This window comes from Macrotis lagotis, chromosome 6 (genome assembly GCF_037893015.1).
Source record: "Macrotis lagotis isolate mMagLag1 chromosome 6, bilby.v1.9.chrom.fasta, whole genome shotgun sequence".
NCBI classification, from domain to species: domain Eukaryota; kingdom Metazoa; phylum Chordata; class Mammalia; order Peramelemorphia; family Peramelidae; genus Macrotis; species Macrotis lagotis.
In genome coordinates, this window is record NC_133663.1 from 219551556 (window position 1) to 219577941 (window position 26386).

Sequence of the window (26386 nt, forward strand, 5' to 3'; positions counted from 1 at the left end):
ATGGGCTAGGATGCAGTGGATGTCTTTGGCATTTTCCATTTCTGACCAAATTCTAAGCATTCCATAGCTCTTGCTTCTGCTGCCTTCATGACCATTGGAACAAATTATTTTCTCATTTGTCCTTTTTACTGGGGGAAGTCTTTACATGTTCAGAGTAGACATCTCCTTTACTGATTACATGCCTGAGGCCTGTCAGTTACCCTCAATCTGGTTTAGCCCATCTGCCAATGGTTTATTGGAGTGTGGCTGTTGCACAAGGTACAACTGTTTTGGATTCACAAGAGAAGAGGAAGCTCAGAGGAACAAAATCTGATGGTCAACAGATAAGATTTCTAAAAATTCATAAGAATCACAATTCCTCAGGGTTTTGATCCTCCTTGTCATCCTTTCCTCTCTTCAAACTCAAGCTATCAGTAATATGGAATTGTGGACATGTGTCACCTTGTCTGACTCTGTGAAACATTTTTATAAGAATAATTTTAAAGTGTTGGAAGGATTGTTGAAAATTTTAGTGATAAGACTAAATATTTTCTTGTAAAAATTATAAATGACAATGGTACAAATTTATTTTCTTTGTCTTGCTGAAACCTCAAACTGCTTCCTCTTAGCAGCCATGGCATATGACCGTTATGTGGCCATATGTAATCCTCTACATTATCCCATTCTGATGTCTAAGAAACTCTGCATTCAGATGATCATTGGAGTATATGGAATTGGCAACTTGGCTTCTCTAATTCATGTTGGTTTTCTATTCAGATTAACTTTCTGTAGGTCCCATCAAATTAACCATTTCTTTTGTGACATCATTCCATTATACCAACTCTCTTGTATAGATCCTTACATTAATGAGTGGATAATGTTTATCTTTTCAGGATCAATAGTAGTCTTCACTGTAGCAACTATCCTGGTCTCTTATCTTTACATCCTTCTCAATATCCTTAGAATGAAATCAAAGGAGGGACTAGGCAAAGCTTTTTCTACTTGTGCATCTCATTTTGTGTCTGTCTCAATTTTTGATGGTTCTATCCTCTTTTTATATATTCAATCAGGCTCAACTGAACAAGAAGATAAAGATATTCCAGTTGCTATTTTTTACACAATAGTAATTCCCTTTTTAAATCCTTTTATTTATAGTTTGAGAAACAAGGAAGTAATCAAGACACTGAAAAGAACTGTGAAGCATCTTAAGATACTTTGAAATAAAATCAATCCCTTGCATCTCAGTGACTTAAATATGATATTAAAAAATCTTGGTTAGGGAAAGTAACTCAATAAAAAAATGTTTTGTATGAGGAAAATTATTACATTATTATATAATGACAAGATCAAATTGAGCAAACATGCATAAAGGAAGAAGAAATTTCATAATTTGTATGATTATGCTTAGATATTTATATAATATATTATGTATATATTTATCTATTACTAGATATCAAAGTTCCAAGACCATGAGAGTAATTTAGGCATCAAGTGACTGATAAAATGAAATACATTAGCAAGTTATTGATTACTAAGCTAAAGAAGTTGACTTAGTATCAGAAAAAGTCAACAATGGAAAGGGGAAATCAAATGAACAGTTTTCAAAATTGTTGTAACCATATCCTAGCAAGATTTAGAATTAGCAGCAATTAAAAAAAGCAAGCTTTACTATTGATGTTCACATCATCATTCTTTTCTTAGAAAGTATCTCATTTTAGATTGTGTTCTGAACTTCCTCTCTTTGCCATTTTTCCTCTCTCCCCCATTAGATTGTAAACTATTTTACCTCTCTTTGTGTACTCATAATTTAGTATGTTTCCTGATTCATAGTGAGCAGTTAATGTTTTTAACAATTTTTTCAAAAGACTAGTGTTTCTGGAAGTGAATTTTCATATAAATAATTTGTTTCCCTCTTAAGGGCACATCTGTTTTGGGAGTTCCATGATGATACTTCCTTCATAGATGTTATTACAATTTATTTTGAAGCTAATATGTAATGTCATTTTATAAAATTATTGCTATTATGAACCTGAGACTATTATGCTTCATGTATGTTTGTTGTTTGAATTGGGTAAGTGGTCAGTTAGAAAGCAATTCTTTACTATGTCAATTAATTCAAGAAATATTTTCCTCAAATGCCACTGATTGATTCCTTAGTGAGGAAAATACCAAAACTTTCAAATCTCACTGAGTCTGAAGTAAAGCATCTCATTTGTAAACATAAGGAAAGACACTGTATCAGCCTTAAAAAATATTGCAAAGGAAAATTTGAAAAATAAAAGATGATGAATTGATTAGCTGGCTAATTATCATCTCTGTTGTTGATTTTCAACCAACTTATCCAGTTTTAACTTCTCTGCTGACCTCCAGTCTCACTTCTCTCACTGACTATTGGATATCTTAAATAGGATATTCCTAAGACACATTAAACTCAACATAGTCTGGTACATTATCTTCTCCCTTTTCCCATTCAAATCCTCTCTTCTTCCTAACTTCCCTCTTTCTATTGAGGTTACTACCATCTTCCCAATCACCCAGGCTCATAACCTAGGTGTCATCCTTCATTTCTTGCTTTCTCTCACTCTCCACATCCAATGAGCTGTCTATTCATTCTATATCTAGAATATTGTTTTTTCTGTCCTCTGACAATGCTACTATCTCCAGTCCTGGCCTTCATCACTTCATAACTTGGTTACTGCCATAGCCTATGATGGGTTTGCCTACTTTAAATCTCTCCCCACTCTAATCCAACATTCAATTCAATTGCTAAAATGATTTTTGAAATGTCAGAGCTAATCATATTTCTCCCTGCTGGATACATGTACATACAATAAACTCCCTATTGCTTCCAGGATCAAATACAAAATCCTCTGTTTGGCACTCAGTCCTACATTCTCCTATCTTGCTTCTCAGTGAGTATTCTTTGGACCAAAGAACCCTGGCCTCCTGGCTATTCTAGCATCAAGAATCACCATCACTCAAATCCAGACATTCTCTCTGGCTGTCCCCCAGGTTTGCAATGTTCATTCTCCTCAGCTACATCTGCTGACTTTCCTGACTTTTTAAAAAAACAACTAAAACGTCATATTTTACTAGATGCCTTTCTTTGTATACATTTGTTTGTACTTTGTCTTTCCCCTTTAGATAATAAGTTCCTTGAGGAACTGTCCTTTCTTATTTTTATAACCCTGGAATTTAGCCCAATATCAGAAACAAAGTAGGCACTTAATAGTTGTTTATTGACCAAATGAAATTCACGTGTGTTTATTTTCTCTATGTAGTACATTTATTTATCTTTAAACATATAATATCTCCTCAGTAGAATCTAAGTTCCTTTGAGTTTAAGAACAGATTCATTTTTCTTTGGATTCTTAGAGCATAACCCAGTTCTAGGTTCATAGTAGGTACTTATTTTAGCTTGATTGCCTGGAGTGGCAGGTTATAATTGGAGAAAAAAATGAAGGTTATTCCAATAAAAATAATAGTTGGAACCAGAAAAATCAAGAAGCTATCTAAGGTGAGAATAGAGAAAAGTTCAAAAGACCAAGCCTGCACTTTGTAACATTCACACAGTAAGGTAATGTTTAGGAGGGGAAAGAATTATTGTATGAGTTAGAATCAGAGGAGGAGTCAGTATCATGTAGTGGAAAACATAATGGACCAGAAGAGCAAGAACCTGAGTTTCAGTTCTGGTTTTGTCATTAACTGGCTTTGTGATCTCATGCAAGTTAATTAACATCTCTAAGACTAGTTTCTCTATCTGTGAAATGATAGATTTGGGAAAAAAAGATTGAAGGTTTCTTTTAGCTGTTAACTGTATTATGATCTCAGAGATGAGTTGAAAAATAATGGAGATTAGAAGATGATTATTTAAATGGAGGCAACAGGTAGAGAAGTGAAAGGAAATAAAGAAAAGGAACAGGCAGAAAGGTTAAGAAATGGACTGTGTCAAAGCAAAGATCAGGAGAATAAAATGGTAGAAAGGAAAAGAGGAAAATGATAAGACTGGAATCAAGACCCTTAGGAGTTGGGAAAATACTGAATTCTATGACAAAACAGGAAAACACAATGCCTAGGTTGATAAAAATAGTCAAATATTTCCAGAACGTTTTCTATAAGTGATAACAATCTTTCCTAGGGTATGCAACTAAAATATATTTATTTATAATTCCATAACCACCACAAGTACATACTACTTCCTCCATGGAAATAAAACATCCCCCCTTCTTCCCTTTTGGGGAGAGAACCTCATTCACTCTCATTCTAAACCCCTGGTGTCAGTCTCTTACTCTAAAACCTCCATCCATTCTCCCACAATTCTTTTTTTTTTTTTTTTTTGGTAAGGCAATGGGATTAAGTGGCTTGCCCAAAGGCCACACAGCTAGGTAATTATTATGTGTCTGAGGCTGGATTTGAACTCAGGTACTCCTGACTCCAGGGCCAGTGCTCTATCCACTGTGCAACCTAGCCGCCCCTCTCCCACAATTCTTGCTGTTAATAATGGACAATAGGAATTACTTTACTGTTCATCTACTGAGTTGGTGGAGAGCATACCCATCCCTTTTGTCACCCATCCTTATTCTTTCAATTTATGCAATTTTCCACTCTACTGTTCTGTCCTACAGAATGCATTGCTTTACTTTAAAAGGAACTAGGGTTATCAATAAGTTATTCCAGTTCTCTTGTGTCTTTAACGTACTGGAAAATCTTTGCCTTATTTGTTCCTATTTACACTTTTGATGACTTTTTTATAATATTTTCTTTACTCCTTAGAGCAAACTTTTTCTTGGAAAAAACCCACAATATGTTGCAGAAGTGATAATTGATTTCATTATTTAATCTTTTCTTTATAGTTCTTTTTATCCTTCTTGTATTTCTTGTTTGCTGTATTTAGAAACTGAAAATTCCATTCATTTTTATTTATTGTTTTCACAAAAATACTTGAATATTCTTTTTTTTTTGGTTGAACATTTTTCTTTTCTATTATAAAGTTCAACTTTGCAGGATTATACTATTTTGAATTGAGGTCCTTGGATTTTTGTAATTTATTTTCATTGCCTTTTCTGACTTTTTGGTGAAGGCAGTGTAATTCATGTCATTATAAATATTTTCCCCATGCATTTTAAGGTATTTCTCCTAGATGGTTGTAAAATTTGCCATTTGTTATTAAACTTTATTAAATTTAACGATTATGTGTCTTGGCCTTTGAAGCACAGATTTTTTTTTTCTTCCTAGCATCATTTAATATATTCCCTTAATTGATGGTTGGTTGTTTATATTCAAAAGTTTTAGAAAATTTTCTTTTGTTTTTGATTTTTAAAAAGTGTTTTATTGATGCCTATTATTTTTACATCACAGTTATTTCTAGGTCTATACCACTGTCCTGCCCTCTGTCCTATAGTATCCTTCATTGTAATAAAGAAAAACCAATTAAACAAAACTACCTGATAATCAGTATATTTCACAAAATTCTCCCTTAGTGTGTCTCCACTCCCCACCTTGATCCCCAGTCCTCCACTTTTGTCAAAGGGAACATAAGAGTATGTTCCTGAATCTGTTCCCTAGGACCATTTCTTTTTTGTTTTCTCAGTCACTCACAACTGAGATTCTAGATTTTCTTACATCATTTCCTGCATTTTGGTAATCAAGTTTTTATCTGTCATATGTTTTTAGGAAGACTGCTATTTTTCCCCATCTTACCTTTGAGATCATTTCACTTTGGCTCATTCAGATTATATGTATGCTTTTGAAAATTAATATTCATTTGTAACATTCATTTGTTAAATGCAGATTCCTATGTCTTCCCTCTATCCAATACTTCACCTACCCATTGAGAAGGTAAACTATATCTCAGTTATGCACATTAAATCATGCAAAACATATTTTTATATTACCTATGTTGCAAAAAAGTAAGAAAAATAAAGTAGAAAAAATACACTTTAGTTTACACTCAAAATTCATCAGTTCTCTGATAGCAATGGATAGTGATTTTTGTCATGAGTTCTTTGGAATTGTCCTGGATCATAATATTAATCAGAATAGCTAAGTCCTTCCTAATTGCTTATTGCTATTTCCAATATTTTTGTTTCTATGTAAAGAACCTTCTGATTCTACATCAATTTATACAGGGTCTTCAGTTATTTCTGAAACCATCTCCCTCATCATATCTTATAGCACAAGAGTATTCCATCACAATCATATACCATAATTGATTCAAGCATCCCCCAATTGATGAGCATCCCCTCAATGTCCAATTCTTTGTTACCACAAAATGAGCTGCTATATTTGTGCATGTAAATCCTCCCCCCGCCCTTCTTTGACCTCTTTGAGATATAGACTTATTAGTGATATTTCTGGATCACAGGATATGTACAGTTTTATATGCCCTCTGGGCATAGTTCCAAATTGATCTCCAGAATTGTTGGATCAGTTCTTATATTTTCTTCTTAATGTTGTTGATTTTTGCTTGTCTTTTTTCAAATTTTCCTGTAGTTAAATTTTTTGTGTGTTTTAAATCTGTTCTCTTTCATATTGAACATTTTTCTTTTCTATTATAAAGTTCAAGTTTGCAAGATTATACCATTTTGAATTGTTAGATGAGGTCCTTGGATTTTGGAATTTATTTTCATTGTCTTTTCTAACTTTTGGTGAAGACAGTGTAATTCTAATTGTTATAAATATCTTTCCCATGCATTTTAAGGTATTTTAAAGTTCTTTTTAAAGATTCTTTCTGTATGTTTCATTGTTTTCCAAATCTGCTAATTGTGCTTTTAAATTTTGCATTGAGACCTCTAATTTCTGATTTAAATTCATTCTAAATTTCTTCTATAATGAATTTTATTTCTCATTTGAACTTTTCTGGAGTTTCTTGCTAATGTTACATGATTTCTAGGGTGTGCCTTAAATTTCAATCATTTATTAGATATTATGGTTCATTGTCTTTCACAAATAGTATTTGTTTATCATGCTTTGGCTCCTCATTGAGAATTTACATGTTCCTTTTCCTCTTCATTTTGATCTTCTCTGATGGACTGTCAGCTTTGCGTCAGGAGATTTTTCATTCCTCTTTCTATCAGCTACTTCTATTTAACAAAGAGGCATCAAATTTACAGGTTGATGAAAATTCTTGCAATGAAAAAGAAATGAGATGCTATTCTAATTCTGTGTCACCTCAAACTTTCTTTCTAGTTTAACCCCAAGTAATTTCTAGTCATATTTAATTTCGCATAGGGGCAGAAGAGGATTTGATGTGGTCATGATGTACATCATAGATGGTGAGATTTTATTGTGATAACAAGGTGTTAACATAGGTGGTTCCTTGGTAAGGTATGAACAAATCCAATGAGTTAGAGAGTTAGAGAGATTGATTTAAAATTCACTGAGAACTTCAAATAGCAAAGTTGTAGATTCAGCCATCAAGTAGTTGGCAATTTGGGTGATTCAAAGAGAGAGAGAGATTCAAAGGTAATGTGGGGAAGAATCTAACTCTTCACCTCTTGGTGGGGGTGGGGGTGGGGGTGGAGAGCAAAGAAGATGTTATTTTTCCTGTTCACATAGACATGAAATAGAAGCAAAAGTTTCTCTTTGAGAAGAGCATGCTCCATTTAGCATTTGCAATGCCAGTTCAAAAGATTCAAAGCATAATTGAAAAAAAAAACAGAGACACACTCCAGACAGACATGAATTCAGAGATATAGCTAATGGAGGTCAAAATTAGATCCAAGCAGAAAGAGTTTTGGCAGCAAAGAAAAGAGCTGACTATTGACTCTTAAGAGATTTAATTTTAAAGATAAAGATTCAAGCTGCACAAAAGAAGGCCAGCTGATTAAGTGCTCCCCACCCCAACTGCAGTGATGTTGTGACTCACAGAAAATTTGAGATGACTCCACAGGAAGGAAATACTTTGAGGTTTGGCAGGAAGGAGTACCTTTGGTCCCATATATTTCTTACATGTGTCCTTTATTATGCTGTATGATAAATTTGTACCCATTCTTCCCATAGAAACATGTATATTAGGATAGTGTCATCTCAGTATATATCTTTGCTAGTTGCTAATTTTGTCTACAAATTGATTGTGATTTAGGAGCATACTAAAAGAGGTTAGAGCCTGGACTCATCTATTACAACTTTGAACCTGGGAATAGCTACCCTCTGTGAACCCCAGATTCACATGTGAGTGCCAGTTAGTGAAGTACTCCAGTGGTGTATATGTATAAGTATAAATCAATATTTTAAATAATATTAGGCTTAAGCAATGATTTTGACATGATGCGACCTCAATCACAAAAACTTACTATTTTATCTCATTTTATTTTGTAATGAAATTTGCCAAGCTTCTTAATTATATTTCTAGAATACATATGGAGATGCTACTAACTCTCTCCTTGGTTGAGATGCAGAAAAATAAAACATTCTCTCTGAAGGTCATTAAAGTCTGCAAATGCTCTGGGTAATTTTATCTTTGACTAGTTGACTGGAAAGGTATATTTAAAAAATTAAAAATGCTTAGCAAAAATTATGAGTGCTCACATATGTCTCCATTAGGGACAATATTAAAAGTCTGGTACTTGGGTACAGGCTACATTTATGATTACATTAAATAGCTTCTGTGATTACACAAAAGTTTCAGAAACTTCCCAATAATGCACAAAGGACATCATTATTGGGGCATCTAGAGGGACTTCATTAAGAAAGGTAACTTCATCATCACAAAGTGACAACAGTGCTTGTAGGAGGGCAGCCAGGTGGCATAGTGGATAAAGCACAGGCCTTGGAGTCAGGAGTACCTGAGTTCAAATCTGGTCTCAGACACTTAATAATTACCTAGCTGTGTGGCCTTGGGTAAGCCACTTAACCCCATTTGCCTTGCAAAAAAACCTTAAAAAAAAAACAGTGCTTGTAGGAGACTGAGGTCATCTTAGTGGAAGACACTATTAGTACCTTCACTTGAATTTAACAAGCTTTTGTTTTCCATATTAGGTATTAAGCACTTGGAGGTGCCAGGAGGGTGACCTCACTAAAGATCATAGGTTATCTCGAGTCTTTTAGAGGATCCCAGCTGTATTGGCTTCATAGGTTATATTAACTTAGAGAATTCCACTTGAATCCTTACCCAGAAACTTGAGATTTTAATAGTTCAGTAGACTGACATATTCCCAAAATATTGTATATGAAGTAGCTAGAGGGAATTTTCAATAAATGCTAAATGTTATAAAATAGAAAAGTATAGAAGTCCAAAGTAAATAGCAAGGGCATTCTGTCATATCACTTAAAATCCTTGGGAAAAGTTTGATTCTTGTGTTGAAGCCTAACATAGTTGACTGTTCTGTCCTTAGTCAGTAGAAGTGCTTTTGGGAAATCCACTGTAGCACCTCCTTTTGGTCCAGATTTCTTAATAGCATGATCAGAAACTTTAACTTTTTCTAAGTTAAATCGTGTCTGAATGTGATTGAACATTGGTAACATTGTATTATTACGTTCTATGTGTGAAGTTCCTTGAATGATTGGGGGGGGGGAGTAAAAAATTCAGTTCTGCCTTAATGGAACTTATAATTATTGGAGAATTAAGACAATGACTAATAATGAACACAAAATAATTTTCTCTCCTGTCTTCTTCTTCTTCTTCTTCTTCTTCTTCTTCTTCTCCCTCTTTCCCTTTTTTTCCTTTATAGATGAGTAATTGTCTCCCTTTTTCATACTTTTAATCTCATCCTGTTGATGAAAGGGGGAGAAATAGATAAGACAATAATCTTTGGTAACATTTTAGAGAGAAGTTTCAGCAAGTGGTAGAGGTGGAAAACACATTGCAAAGGATTAAGAAGTAGATGATGAGGAACTGAATGCTTTAGTGACTACAAAAAAAAAGAAATTGAGCAAAGAAAGGAAGGAAAGATAAAGGTTAGTAGTATTGCAGCTAAACAAGCATTTTTGTTATTTTTTTAAATATAGAAGATAATTTAATTTATTTATAGGCATCAGGGAAGGAACCTGTAGATACAAGATGAGATTTAAGTAGGGATTGTAGAAAGAAGTGGGGACATAGGGAAAGTGGAAGTATTGGTATTAATATTTTATTATAAGATTAAGCTCATAGTGAAAGAGAACTTCATTTTCCTCTTCATAAACAGATCCTGAGAGAGATGTGCACTTCCTGGTGGGCAAAGGGATGAGAACTAAAGTTCAACCATTCATCTTGCTCCACTATGCTTTGGACCAGCAGACTATCCTCTGCTCTGACACTGAACCATCTAGAACATTGGACTTTCCTGGATGGTCAGAAAACTAAGGACTACCAGACCTTACCATTCACCTTGCTGTCAAAGACCACCAAGTCTTTCTGTCATTCCTTCAGCTGAACTCCCCTATATATTCCACATGAGAATATGAGCTCTTTGAAAGAAGCCATGCCTATCTCAGTTTTCTATTTATAACCCTAACATATAGGGTTAACATATAGTATGCACTTGATAAGTGGTTTTTCATTCATTTAATCATTCAATTATCAAGCAATTATCTATTATGTTCCAGGCATTGTACTAAAGACAAAGGAACACAAAGACAAAAATTAAAACATTTCCTCTGCTGGCCTCACAGAACTTACAGCAATATATATAGAGAGATAAAAGTAAATGCATAAAGTAAATGAAAATTTGGGGAGGGGGAAGAGTTGTGCACAAAAGGCAGGGAAGGTCTAGCACTGAGGGGACTCATGAATGCAGCAGGGGATTTACAAGGGGTGGAGGTGAGGTGGGAGAACATTCCAAGCATGGAGAATACCATGTTCAAAACTTGGAAGCAGGAAAAGGGAGTCATGTAAAGGGAACATAGAATAGATCAGTTGGATGTAGGTTTCTTTATTTTTTTAACTTTAGAGACATTAGAGAATTCCTTCAAGTTGCTTGAGCATGGGAATGATTTGATTAGATGAAGGGTTTAGGAATATTTATTAGGCAATTATGAAGGTGATAGACTGAGGAGGGGAGAAAGTGGATGCAGGGTGACCAATGAGGGGCAATTGCAGTGATACTCAACTAGAATAATGGCTGTTCAAGTGAAAAGAAGAGGATTTATACAAGAAAAATTGTGCTAACTGAATTAATATGACTTGGTAAGCACATGAATATAGTGGCAGTGGGAAGAATTGAGGATGGTTGCAGGGTTGTAAACTTGGGTTACTGGAAAGATATGGTATGGATCAAACATATAAGCCTTATATTTAGATGTCAGGAAGAAGTATGTTAGGAATAAAGGTTTTGTATTTTTAATTTTTTTTAATTTTATTTTTAATTGAAAATTTTTTCCCTCCTTCTAGGATTCACCTTCTCATTGGGAAAGCAAGAAATTCAACGCCCATCATAAATATGAAGTCATGAAAAGCATATTTTTATCTTGGTCAAGTTGCAAAGGAATAAAAGACAAAAAATATCAAGTGAAAAATATTCTTCAATTTGCACTCAGACTTCATCACTTCTCTTTGGAGGTGGATAGCTTTTTCACTAGGAGTCCTTTGGAATTATTGATCATTATATCATTGATCATCATCAATGATCATTGAATTGATCACAGTAATTGTTGATCACCCTTACAATATTGCTGTTACTGTATGCATTGTTCTCTTGGTACTTCTCATTTAACTTTGCACCAGCTTATATGTTTCCCCAGGTTTCTTTGACAACTTTTCAACATTTCCTAAAGCACAATAGCATTCCATCATAACCATGAACACTTCAATCACTCCCCAATTGATGAATATTTCTTCAGTTCTTCATTTTTTACTACCACAAATATATAAATATTTTTGCACTTTGTGTCCTTTTCCTTTTTCTTTGAGGTGGTTCCTATAATTGATTTAATTTACGTTTCTCTAATTGGTAGTGATTTGTAGACTTTTTCATATGACCATTGATAACTTTGATTATTTCTATTGCAGACATATTGTTCACATCCTTTGACCATTTATCAATCAAAAATGACTCATTTTTTATAAATTTGTCTCAGTTTCCAATATGTTTGAGACAAGAGGTCATTATCAAAGAAATTTACTTTAAAAATTTTCCCCAATTTCCTGCTTTCTTTCTAATTTTGACTACATTGGTTTTGTTTATGCAAAACCTTTAAAATTTAATCTTATCAAAAGAAATGAAGCTTTTAAGTTCTATATTGTACTATATTGTACTTGTACTTGTAATTTTTTATGATAAATCCAGCTTGTTGCTAATGATAAAAACAACTTGTTGGCTTGTTGGCTTTTTTCTGACAAGAGTTATCTAGAATTAAAGTTATTTGGCAGAAAGTCAGTTTAGAATATCATTTTATGTATGAGTCTCAATTACTTTTGGTTGGATAAATCATCCAAAAGAAAGAGATAACTTATTTAATTTTGGTTTGGGGAAGAATTCACAAGATAAGAAGTAGAGCTGATTTCTAATGATAAAATATATAATTTAAATTATTTAAAATTAAAAGGTTTTTGTGCCCACAAAAGAGAAACTAGAAGTGACGGGAAAATCTTTAATTTTACATCCATGAAAAAAAGTCTGACAACTCAAAACATTCAGAGAATTGTTAAAAATCTGTGAAAATGAGTAATTACTTAAAAGTTAAGTGGTAAAAAAATAAAAAAAATAAAAAAATAAAAAAAAAGTTAAGTGGTACAGGGATATAAACTTTTTGCACTACTTTCACTTGGAGTACACTCCAAGGATGCCAGTTACAGAAAGAAATATTCTATTTCATCCTACAAATATCTAATTATTATTACAAACACTTCTTTTTTTTGTAAGGCAAATGGGGTTAAGTGGCTTGCCCAAGGCCACACAGCTAGGTAATTATTAAGTGTCTGAGACCAGCTTTGAACCCAGGTACTCCTGACTCCAGGGCCGGTGCTTTGTCCACTGTACCACCTAGCTGCCCCTACAAACACTTTTTGACATAGGCCAAATTTAGAAAAAGCGTAGACAAATGAAAAAGGGAAATGGACAAATAAAATATGATATGAATTCATTAGTTATTGTAACATAAGGAATAATGATATGAGGGATTCAGAAAAAAACGTGATATGAAGTGATGTGATATAGAGTGAAGAAAGCAGAACAAGGAGAACAATACAAATGATAGTTGTAACAATCTAAGCTAAGATAAATCAACAAGTAACAGATACTAGAGCACACTTCCTTTTAGAAGAGAGGTGATGGACTATGGTGGGATGAATTCTACATACTAGGTCAGTATCAGTAGTTGACAGGGCTGCCACTTACAAATCTCTCCCCACTACAGTTTATCCTCCAATCAGCTATTCAGCTGTCAAATTAATCAACTAGAAGCAAAGATCTGATCAAGTCACCCCTCCAGCCCTTCATTCAATAAACTCTTAGTGGTTCCCTATCACTTCTGAGATGAAATGTAAAATCCTCGTTTTGTCATTCAAAGTCCTTCACAACCTATCCCTATCCATTTTTTTTTTTTGTTTTAATAATTCACTTCTCACCACATCCTTTACAACTCAGTGATATTGGTCTCCTTGCTCTTCCTTGCACAGGACCCTCCAGTCTCCATGTATTTTCCACTGGCTATTTCCCATGACTAGAAACTCTCCCCTCCTAAATACCTCCTAGCTTCCTTAGATTGCTTAAAGTTCCAGCTAAAATCCCATCTCCTTAGAAAAGCCTGTCCTAAAGACCCTGAATATAAGTGCCTTCCCTCTATAGATTAACGACAATTAATGCTTTATGTTTCTTGTTTATATAGTGTTATTTTTAGGTTGTCTCTCCAATTAGATTGAATGTGGAGATTGTCTATTCCTTTTCTTTGTATCCCTAGCACTTGGCTCAGTAGATGTTTAATTAGTGCTTATTGATTTACTTCACTGGAAGGATTTAAAAAAATTTTTTTTTAAATCTTAGCTAAATCTCTTGGAAAAATTATTTATACTCAATTATTCTACTTCTCCTGCTTCTAAAACCTCTATAAACTTGTCTCTGACTTCATCAGATAAATGAAACTACCATTTTCAAAGTAACCAATGATTTTTTAAGTAACTGCTGTATCTAATGGACTTAACCATTCTCTTCCCTTTTGATTTATCTGTAACATTGATATTTTTGACTATCTTCATCTTCTGAATTAACTTTCCTTTCTGGGTCTCTGACACTGCTTTCTTGGTTTTCCTCTAGCTTATTCAAGTCTTCCTCCTGAGTTTCCTTTGTAAGTTTTCATTCTCTTTTATGTCCCCTAACTGTGAGTATAAATCAAGGTTCTCTCCTGGGCCCTTTCCTATCTTCCTTCAGTATTCCCACTTGATAACTGTCTCAAGTAAATTATCATGTAATCAGCAAATAATAATAATAATAATTTTGTCCCCAGTTTAACTATCTTTATGCCTTTAATTTCTTTCTCTGCTCATTGCTGCTGTCACCATGCTTCAAACTATATTAAATGAAATTAGAGAGAGTGGACCCATTTCACTCCAAAATTACTGGAAATGGTTATAATGATTCTTCATTGCATATGATACTTATTTTTGGTTTTAAATATATCTGCTTTTTATGAGTTTAATAAAGTCCCTCTATATCTATACTTCATAAAATTTTTTTAGTTGAATTAAGCTTTTTATTTAATGTTACAAAAACTCCTCAGATTCTTCTTTTTTTGTTTCCTCTTTCTTCTTCTCCTCACCTGGAGCAGCTTGGCTAGCAGGAGCAGCACCTCCATCAGGGGCAGCACCTCCAGCTGCTGGGGCAGGTCCACCAACTCCTACATTGCAAAAGAGACTTCCAATATTGACATTGGATAGAGCCTTTGCAAATAATCCAGGCCAGAATGGTACAACATTCACATCTGCTCCTTTAATGAGGGCATTAATTTTATCCTCTGTGACTGTAACTTCATCGTGAAGGATGAGGGCAGAGTAGATGCAAGTGAGCAGATGAGGAGACTTGTTTGTAGTGGTGCTAGTTGCTGACTGAAGTGAGTTCACCTCAATGCAGCCTTAGCTTCTGAAGAAGAACCAAGCACCTTACAGACAACTGAAGAGAGAGCTACTTCAAAGGAATTTTATCAAAAAATGTGTTGTATTTTGTTAAAGGATTTTTTCTAAATCTATTGAGATAGTCATGTATTTTGGGGATGTTTTGGTTTTTAATATGATTATATTTTCCTAATGTTGAACCAACCTTGTACTCCTGGTACAGGTGTCACTTGGTGGTAATGATTGATTTCTTGGATAATTCATTGCAGTCTGATAAGATTTTATTTAAAAATTTTGAATCAATACTGAGTAATGATATTGACCTATGGTTTTCATTTTGTGCTTTATGTTTCCCTATTTTTGAATAATTTGTGAAGGATGAGTACTAATTGGTCTTTAAAAGTTCAATAACATTCTCTTGTGAATCCATCAGGAACAGAAGTTTTTAATTTTCCTTTGGTAGTTCCTTTGAAATTTAGATGTATTTCCTTTCCAAGAATGAATCAGTTAAAGATTGCTATCTGGTCTTCTGATAGGTATTTTGTATTTTTAAGGGTATTTTTTTATGGTCTCCATTTTGTTAGTATATACCTTTGCATAATATGTCTTGATTATTTTTTATTTCTTGTTTGTGGTGATTTCAAGTTGTCTATTTGCAATTTTATTAATTTTATTTACTGTTCTCTTTCAAAAATCAAATTACCATGGGGTGGCTAGGAGGCACAGTGGATAGAGCACTGGCCCTGGAGTCAGTAGTATCTGAGTTCAAATCTGGCCTCATACACTTAAAATAATTTCCTAGCTGTGTGGACTTGGGCAAGCCACTTAACCCCATTCACCTTGCAAAAAAAAAATGAAATTACCTAAGAATCAAATTTGTTTTTGCAAAGAATCAACTTTCAGTTTTATTGATCATTCTTATTTTTTATTTCAAATTTTTGTTTCCCTTTTTATTTTTAATATGTACTCTTTTATCCTTAGATAGATTTGTTTACTTATTGGATGACTGATTTTCAAAATACTTATTCAGATTATTAATCCTCTTTTTTTCTACTTTGTTAAAGTACGTTTGTAAGGATAAGATTTTTTTTTCCTCAGAGGACTGCTTTAAAAGCATCCTAGAAATTTTGCATCTTGCTTCATCCTTCTCGTTTTCTTTTTCATAATTTTTTCACAGTGATTTCTATGATTTTTTCTTTGACTCAGACATTATTACTATTTCATTATTGTCTCCATTTGGGTCTGTATCTTTTTTTTTTGCATGTGTAGTCCCTGAACAAAGGATTATTTGTACTGAATTTTGCCCTGCAAAGGATGTATTAACTATTTCTACCCTTTGAATATTTTGTTTGCAATATCAAGGTTACTTAGTACATAGTCAATGTTTTTTAAAGTTCTAGGGAGAGTATAAATTTTTTATTGATTTTTGTTGTAACTATTGTCTATAGTTCCTTTTAGCATAATATAATTTCCTTGTTCATCTCTATTTTATAATGTTTGTTTTTTCATTTTCAGGTAGCATACTTGTGACTCCTGCTTTTTTGGATTCACTTGATATATGATAAATTTTTCCTTTCACTTAATTTTATTTTGTGTATGTCTTCACTTTTCAAATATATTTCTGGTGAGTTACAATTATAGGTTTTTTTTAATCTAATCAGTCACTTGTTTGATTAGGATTTTTAATTCATTCTCACTATATATATATATACAGGAATTTTTAATTCATCATTCACTATATGAGAGTTTGAAAAAATATTAGACAGATGGAGAAAACCATCTAATATTTTTTCAAGTTATGACTTTTCCTCTCTTTTGTTGTAAGCACAGTACCATATTCCTTCAGTTACTTTTCTTTAAACATATTTTTATTTAGGTGATTCTGTTCTAACTGACTCTTATTTGTTACCTTTTTTCCTTTTGTAGTTTGCTTATTAGTTCCTTTTTCTCTCTCTTGCTTTTATATAATTATATAGTATTCATATATAATTATATAAATGTATGTATGTATATATAATTATATAATTTCCCCCCACTTTTTATTCTTTCAGTTAATTAAGATTTCCCCTTCCTATATTCCCTTTTAAATATTTCTGTTGATTGGTTTTTTTCAAATTTCATTTTTGTGTTACTTTCCATAAAGGGTTTCTCTCACACTATTTATTATCCATCTTCTCTTTCTTTCTAATCTACATCTTTATTCTCTGCTTCATGATCTTTATAATTATCTGGTCTTTCTCTTTTTTCTGTTTTCTTCATGTAAACAAAGTTTCCATGGTATTAATTCTAGTCATTTTAAAACTTTTTTCTAGATTCTGGATGTGTTATACCTTGGAGATAGATGGCATTGTTCTGTCTTGTCCCATAATTTCTGTTTGGAGAGATTTGAGAGGTCATAGAATTCAAAGCAAATGTCTAGTTTTCCACATTGTTGTTCAGATGACCCAGAATCCCATTTCAAATCAGGTTGGAGAAAATAAAAAAAAGTCAACAAGCATTTAATTAAGAGCTTACTTTAATTAAGAACTTATCAGGGACTGAATTAGGGATATAAAAAAAGGTTATGTAGTGATATGTAACCTACTGCATTATCCCATCATAATGTCAAGGAAGCTCTGCATTCAGATGCTCTTTGTATGCTAATTATACTGTATAATTCATACAGGATTTATATTCAGGTTAATTTTTTGTAGGTCCCATTGAATAAATATTTTTCTGTGCAGTGAAATCCCATTGCTCAGACTATCCTGATGAACTGATTATAGTTGTCCTTTCAGGTTCAATTCTAGTCTTCACTAAAATCATTATTTCAGTCTCATATCCTTGCACCCTTTTCACTATCTTCAGAATGAAGTCCAAGGAGAGACAAAGCAAAGTCTTTTTTCATTTATGCATCCAATTCTGTGTCTGTTTTGATATTCCATGGTTCATTTCTCTTCATGTTATGTTCAGTCAAGTTCTATTAATGAAGGGAATTAGAATATGCCTATTGTTATTTTTATACAATAGTCATAATTTTTAAAAGCCTTTCATTTATAGCCTGAAGAATGAGCAAGTAATCAGTGTCCTGAAAAAGATCCTGGAAAAAAAAATCTCATAATACTTGAAACAAAATTTATCCTCTGTCTCTTATTGATTCAATTATAATAAAAATATTTTTTAAGAAATAACATAAGAAAATAAATTTTTATTAGATATTAAATTCTATAATCTCAAAGCTGAAATACATCAATCCTTTTTTAAAGGAAAAAATAAATTCAAGGATACATTGTCTACTCTCAGGTTTAACTCAATCAGTGAAGCCAGGAAGAATTTGGTTTTTTCCTATATACCAGGTTCTATACTAAGCACTAAGATATAGAGATAAAATTGCAAAGGTCCTTTGCCCAAGGAGCTTACATCCTAATGGATCAGAGACAATGTGCCCATATACAGACATTAATCAGATAGACACAGGGTAATCTTGAAAGAATTAGCAACTGGAGAAAATTAGGAAATGCTTCCTGCTAAAAATAACTTTTGACTTGAATGCTGAATGAAAACAGGAATCCATTTGAAAACTGAAGATTCATTCAGAAGTGTCTGTCAGTGACTACCCAAGGAAATGGATTGTATCATTTAGGGATCCCAAGCTCAGTAAATCAACATAATATTAGAATCCTGTGAATGTTGTAATGATAAATCTATAGAAAGTGTCTATAAGGACACACAATGAAATCTCTGAAGGATTCAGACTAAGCACAAACTAAAGGATGTTCAGTGACCTCAAGGTCATGGCTATTTGTTTAGAAATGACACTGATTACTGATTAAATTTAATTCCTAACTCTTGTAATTTCCTCAAGTGACTATTTTTGAAAGTTTAATTCCATAGAATCTGATTTCTGTTCCAGTAAAATAGGATTAGAAGATAAAGGAAGAGTGCTCAGAGAACATTTACTCCAACACATTTGTTTTACAGATGAAGAAACTAAGGATTAGGAGAGGCTATATGACTTAAAAGAAATTCACACAGTCATCTAAAATCAAAGGAAGACTTTGAACCTGGGCTCTCTAACTAAAAAACTAAGGTTCTTTTCATCATCATTATACTGCTCATCTATACTGCTCATCTCTTTAATGGCACTTGCTTACATTTGTGCTATTTCAAGCATAATTATTAAATTGACTTGGAAATAATATTTCATTAATTTTTTGCTGAAATGTGGCAATTTATATATTCCATTTTATATCTCTCTCAATATTCTGTAGTATGTTTGTTTTCATGTGGATTGAATTTATTTCTAGTGAAGTCTAGCAAAATAATTCTTAAATTTGTCATATATATAATTATATATATATATATATATATTTCTAAATGTCATCAATAGTGAACTTAATAAGAAAGTAAAACTTTCTATCATTTCTGAATACAAGGAAGATAATTTTGTTCATGGTCCCATCATCAAATAATCTTAAATACTGGTACTTTATTTTTAACTATAGAAAAGAGGCAATTTGGGCAATTGATTGCAATGAATATTCATTCGGCTTTAAAAGTATTCATTACTGTTTGGGTGTTGGAAAAATAAAAGCTATAATACATATTTCCTGCCCCAAAATTGCTTTATTAAATTGCTTTATTAAAGAATGCAAGAACATTGACAGAAAGAAAGCTACTGCATAGTATATGACCAAATTCTAAATTGTGTGGTTTAGGGAAGAGAAGTCAGATTAGATTAGTATAATTGTTTTTAATAAAATCTATCATAGATTCAAATCTAGAAACTACTGAGTACAACTCTTTAAAAGAAAAAAAATGGGTTTTTAAAAGGACTAGGGACACACAACTACTAATATAAGTTCTCTTGACTTCAAGTTCACTGCTCTATTCACTGTGAAAATTGACTACTTAGGGTTGAGTTGGGAAGAGCAGGGAATGGGAAGAGTTTGGATAGTTGGATTTTGCAACCATTCAATACCACCCTAATTAGAATCTTCTTGAAGATTTACATTGTAAATGCTTCCTTTCCATGGACATCACTTTTTTTTTAAGATTTGTCATATTTTTTTTTAAATTTATTTTTATTAAAGATGTTATTTGAGGGTGACTAGGTGGCGTAGTGGATAAAGCACTGGCCCTAGAGTCAGGAGTACCTGGGTTCAAATCCAGTCTCAGACATTTAATAATTACCTAGCTGTGTGGCCTTGGGCAAGCCACTTAACCCTGTTTGCCTTGCAAACCACCCCCCCCCCCCCACAAAAAAAGATATTATTTGAGTTTTACAATTTTCCCTCCAATCTTATTTCCCTCCCCCAACCCCTCCAAGAAAAGCAATCTGTCAGTCTTTACTTTGTTTCCATGTTGTACCTTGATCCAAATTGAGTGTGATGAGAGAGAAATCATATCCTTAAAGAAGAGACAGGAAGTCTAAGAGGTAACAAGATCAGACTTTAAGATATCTGTTTGTTTTCTAAATTAAAGGGAATAGTCCTTGAGCTTTGTTCAAACTCCACATCTCCTTATCTGGATACAGATGGCACTCTCCTTTGCAAACAGCCCAAAATTGTTCCTGAATGTTGCACTGATGGAATGAGCAAGTTCTTCAAGGTTGATCTTCACTCCCATGTTGCTGTTAGATTATACAGTGTTTTTCTGGTTCTGCTCATCTCACTCAGCATCAGTTCATGCAAATCCCTCCAGGCTTCCCTGAAATCCCATCCCTCCTGGTTCCTAATAGAACAATAATGTTCCATGACATACATATACCACAGTTTGCTAAGCCATTCCCCAATTGAAGGACATTTAATTGATTTCCAATTCTTTGCCACCACAAACAGGGCTGCTATAAATACTTTTGTACAAGAGATATTTTTACCCTTTTTCATCATTTCTTTAGGATATAGACCCAGTAGTGGTATTGCTGGATCAAACAGTATGCACACTTTTGTTGCCCTTTGGACATAGTTCCAAATAGCTCTCCAGAAAGGTTGGATGAGTTCACAGCTCCATCAACAGTGTAATAGTGTCCCACAACCCTTCCAACAATGATCATTATCCTTTGTGGTCATATTGGCTAATCTGAGAGGGGTGAGGTGGTACCTCAGAGAAGCTTTAATTTGCATTTCTCTGATAATCAATGATTTAGAGCATTTTTTCATATGGCTATGGATTGCTTTGATCTCCTCATCTGCAAATTGCCTTTGCATATCATTTGACCATTTGTCAATTGGGGAATGGCTTTTTGTTTTAAAAATATGACTCATGGGTGGCTAGGTGGCACAGTGGATAAAGCACCAGCCCTGGAGTCAGGAGTACCTGGGTTAAAATCTGGTCTCAGACACTTAATAATTACCTAGTTGTGTGGCCTTCGGCAAGCCACTTAACCCTATTTGCCTTGAAAAAAAAACAGTAAAAAAATGTGACTCAGTTCTCTGTATATTTTAGAAATGAGTCCTTTGTCAGAATCATTAGTTGTAAAGATTGTTTCCCAATTTACTACATTTCTTTTGAACTTGGTTACAGTGGTTTTATCTGTGCAAAAGCTTTTTAATTTAATGTAGTCGAAATCATCTAATTGGTTTTTGGTGATGTTCTCCAACTCTTCCTTAGTCATAAACTACTCCCCTTTCCATAGATCTGACAGGTAAACTAGTCCTTGATCTTCTAATTTGCTTATATTATTGTTTTTTGTGCCTAAGTCCTGTAACCATTTGAATTTTATCTTGGTAAAGGGTGTTAGGTGTTGGTCTAATTTAAGTTTCTTCCAATTATCCCAGCAGTTTTTATCAAAGAGGGAGTTTTTATCTCAATAGCTGGACTCTTTGGTTTTATCAAACAGCAGCTTACTATAATCATCTGCTTTTACATCTAGTCTATTCCACTGGTCCACCACTCTATTTCTTAGCCAATACCAAACAGTTTTGATGACTGATGCTTTATAATATAATTTTAGATCAGGTAGGGCTAAGCCACCTTCTTTTGCACTTTTTTCCATTAAGCTCCTGGCAATTCTTGACTTTTTATTTCTCCATATGAATTTACTTACAATTTTTTCTTACTCATTAAAGTAAATTTTTGGGATTTTGATTAGTAGGGCACTAAACAGATAGTTTAATTTTGGTAGAATTGTCATTTTTATCATATTAGCTCTGTTGATATTTGCCCAGTTATTTAAATCTGATTTAATTTGTGTGAGAAGTGTTTTATAATTGTTTTCAAAAAGATTCTGAGTCTGTCTTGGCAAATAGACTCCCAAGTATTTTATATTGTCTGAGGTTACTTTGAATGGGATTTCTCTTTCTAGCTCTTCCTGCTGTATCTTGCTAGACATATATAGAAAAGTTGAGGATTTATGAGGGTTTATTTTATAGCCTGCAACTTTGCTAAATTTGCTAATTGTTTCCAGTAGTTTTTTGGATGATTTCTTGGGATTCTCTAGGTAGACCATCATGTCAAATGCAAAGAGTGAGAGTTTTGTCTCTTCCTTCCCAATTCAAATTCCTTCAATTTCTTTTTCTTCTCTAATTGCTGAAGCTAACATTTCTAATACAATATTGAATAGTAGTGGTGATAAGGGGCACCCTTGTTTCACCCCTGATCTTATTGGGAATTCCTCTAGCCTCTCCCCCTTGAATATAATGCTTGTTGGTGGTTTCAGATAGATATTGCTAATTATTCTAAGGAATGGTCCATTTATTCTTACACTCTCTAGTGTTTTTAGTAGGAATGGATGCTGTATTTTGTCAAAAGCTTTTTCAGCATCTATTGATATGATCATATGGTTTCTGATAGGTTTTTTGTTGATATAATTGAGTATACTAACAGTTTTCCTAATATTGAACCAACCCTGCATTCCTGGAATAAATCCTACTTGATCATAATGTATTATCCTAGTGATGACTTGTAATTGTTTTGCTAAGATTTTATTGAAGATTTTTGCATCTATATTCATCAGGGAGATAGGTCTATAATTTTCTTTCTCTGTTTTAACTCTTCCTGATTTAGGTAACAGCACCATATTGGTTTCATAGAAAGAGTTAGGCAGAGTTCCATCTTTCCCTATTTTTCCAAAGAGTTTATATAGAATTGGAACCAATTGTTCCTTAAATGTTTGGTAGAATTCACTTGTGAATCCATCAGGCCCTGGAGATTTTTTCTTACGGAGTTCAATGATGGCTTGTTGAATTTCTTTTTTCTGAGATAGGGTTGTTCAGGTATATAATCTCCTCTTCATTTAACCTGGGCAACTTATATTTTTGTAAATATTCATCCATTTCACTTAGATTATCAAATTTATTGGCATAGAGTTGGGCAAAATAATTTTGAATTATTACTTTAATTTCCTCCTCATTGGTGGTGAGTTCACCTTTTTCATTTATGATACTAGCAATTTGGTATTCTTCTTTCTTTTTTTAAAATCAAATTGACCAGAGGTTTATCAATTTTATTGATTTTTCATAATACCAACTTTTGGTTTTATTTATTAATTCAATATTTTTTTGCTTTCAATTTTATTAATTTCTCCTTTAATTTTTAGAATTTATAATTTGGTACTTAATTGGGGATTTTTGATTTGTTCTTTCTCTAAATTCTTTTAGTTGCATGTTTAGTTCATTGATTTCTTTTTTCTCCAATTTATTCATGTAAGTATTTAAAGCTATAATATATCCCCTGAGAGTCACTTTGAATGAATCCCATAGGTTTTTGTATGTTGTTTCATTATTATCATTATCTACAATAAAATGGTTAATTCTTTCTATAATTTGTGTTTTGGTCCACTCATTTTTTAAAATGAGGTTATTCAGTTTCCAATTTGTTCTGGGTCTATATCTCCTTGGCCCAATATTGGATGTGACTTTTATTGCATTGTGGTCTGAGAAAGATGTATTCACTATTTCTGCCTTTCTGCAGTTGATATTAGGTTTTTATGTCCTAGTACATGGTCAATTTTTGTATAAGTTCCATGTACTGCAGAGAAAAAAGGTATATTCTTTTCTATCCCCATTCAGTTTCCTCCATAAGTCTACCATATCTAATTTTTTCTAACAATCTATTTACCTCCTTAACTTCTTTCTTGTTTATTTTATAATTCTATTTATCTAGATCTGAGAGTGGGAGGTTGAGGTCTCCCACTAGTAGAGTTTTGCTGTCTATGTCTTCCTGTAATTCTTTCAGCTTCTCCTCTAAGAATTTGGGTGCTATCCAACTGGGTGCATATATATTCAGTATTGAAATAATTTTATTATCTATGGTACCTTTTAGGAGGATAAAGTTTCCTTCCTTATCTCTTTTAATGCTATCTATTTTTGCTGCTGCTTTGTCTGAGATAAGGATCGCTACCCCTGATTATTTTACTTCAGCTGAAGCAAAATATATTTTGCTCCAACCTTTTACCTTTACTCTGTATGTATCTCTCTGCTGCAAATGAGTTTCTTGTAAGCAGCATATTGTAGGATTCTGGTTTTTATCCACTCTGCTATTCGCTTACGTTTTAAAGGAGAGTTCATCCCATTCACATTCAAAGTTATGATTACTAATTCTTTATTGCCCTCCATGCTATCTTACCTCTGTTTGTATTTTTCCCCTTCCCCCCATCTATATTCCCCACTATTTTGTTTCTGAATACCACCCCCTTCAGTGTGTTTGCCCTCCTATATCACCTATCCCCTTTTTCTTCTTTCTCTTTCCCTTATCCTTTCCCTTCCTTTTGTTGGGTCCCCCTTTTTTCCCCACTCCCCTTCTCTTTCTCCATCCCCCCTCCCCTTTTCCCCTTTTAATACTTGAAAGGTTAGATGTTTTATAAGTTAACTGAATATATGTAGTTTGACTTTAAGCCAAGTCTGATGAGAAGAAGATTCAGGTGTTTCTCCTCTGCTCCCTTCTTCCCCTCTATTACCATAGGTTTTTTGTACCTCTTTGTACCCTCCCTCCTCCCATCTCTTTCCTGTACCACTTTTTAAGGAGGTAGTATTTTTTTAGATCATTCTATCTGAGTCATAGAAAATTCTGAGTATCTGTCACTTCTAGTTAAGTATATTCTATCTAATAGAGTTAAAATTCTTGAGAGTTATGAGAGTCTTTCTCCGAAGTGGGGTTAAAGCCAGTTACATCCCATTAAATAGCAGTCTCATCAATAGATCATTAATGTCCATCATTTCTGGTTAGGTATATTCTCTCTGTTAGAGTTACAATTCTCAAGATTTATGAGAATCTTTTTCCCCATGCTGGGATACAGCCATTTTCAACTTACTAGATAGCAGTTTTTTTCCTTTTACTGCCTTTTTTTTTTACCTTTTCATGTGTCTCTTGAACCTCCTGTTTGATGTCCAAATTTTCTATTTAGCTCTGGTCTTTTCATCAGGAATTTTTGGAAATCTTCCATTTCGTTAAATGTCCACCTTTTTTCCCTGGAAGAGAAGGCTCAGCTTTGTGGGGTAGTAGATTCTTGGCTGCATTCCAAGTTCCCTTGCTCTTTGAAATATCTTGTTCCAGGCCCTTTGATCCCTTAATGTTGATGCAGCCAGGTCCTGCGTGATCCTTATTGTGGCTCCTTGATATTTAAGGATTTTCTCTTTTATCTGATAGTTCTGGAATTTGGCCACAACATTCCTTGCTGTTTTCATTTAAGGATGTTTTTCAGGAGGGGATGGATGTATTCTTTCAATAACTACTTTGCCCTCCGATTCCATGATATCAGGGCAGTTTTCCATCACTAGATCCTGTAATATTAAGTCTGGGCTTTTTTTTCTCTTCAATGTTTTCAGGAAGTCCTATAGTTCTCAGGTTGCCCCTCCTCGATCTATTCTCAAGGTCAGTGGTTTTGTTGATGAGGTATTTTACATTTTCTTCTATTTTTTCTATTTTTTGATTTTGTTTAAATGGCTCTTGCTCTCTGGTGGAGTCATTAGTTTCTGCAGACTACATTCTTTTTTTTTAGGGAAGATTTTTCTTCATTAACCTTTTGCAACTCCTTTTCCAATTGGTCAATTCTACTTTTGAAAGAGCTTTCCATTTGACCAATTGAGGTTTTGAGAGAATTATTTTCTTTTTGCATTTGCCCAATTGAGGATCTGAGAGAATTATTCTCATTTTGTATTTGTCCAATTGATGATGTGAGAGATTTATTCTCATTTTGTAGTTGTCCAATTGAGGATCTGAGAGATTTAGTCTCCTTTTGTATTTGTCCAATTGTATTTTCTAAGGATTTCTTTCCTTGTTGCAAGGTATTAATTGTCTCTCCCAAATTTTCCAGTTGATTTTTAAGCTCCTTCCTTATTTCTTCAAGGAAGATTTTCTGTGCTGAAGACTAGATCATATTCTCCTCAGAGGTTTCAGGTCTTTCTGAGTTAGGGTCTTTCCTTTCCAAGAATTTTTCTATGGATCCACCTTTTTTGCTGACCTGTCTTCATTTTGCTAAGACCTTGAGTTGGGGAGGGGCTGGTTCATAGGGGCTTGGGATTG

At 33.5% G+C, this 26386-nt stretch overlaps 1 protein-coding gene and 1 long non-coding RNA gene across 3 annotated transcripts in view; both read left to right on the forward strand.

Moving 5' to 3' along the window:
• The window catches only part of LOC141491409 (uncharacterized), a 43481-nt gene that overhangs the window by 1583 nt on the left and 15512 nt on the right, over positions 1 to 26386 (forward strand). Inside the window, exons 2-3 of one of the 2 annotated variants that reach the window (XR_012469595.1) lie at positions 11291 to 11458; positions 14662 to 15609. This is a non-coding gene — a long non-coding RNA (uncharacterized LOC141491409). Of the gene's footprint in view, positions 1 to 11290; positions 11459 to 14661; positions 15610 to 26386 lie in introns of those variants that run through there. The other variant, XR_012469594.1, reaches the window with a different exon arrangement.
• LOC141491408 (olfactory receptor 5K1-like) lies at positions 500 to 1344 on the forward strand. The gene has a single exon (XM_074192308.1). The coding sequence runs from the start codon at positions 548 to 550 to the stop codon at positions 1196 to 1198; it is 651 nt and encodes a 216-aa protein (XP_074048409.1). The 5' UTR covers positions 500 to 547; the 3' UTR covers positions 1199 to 1344.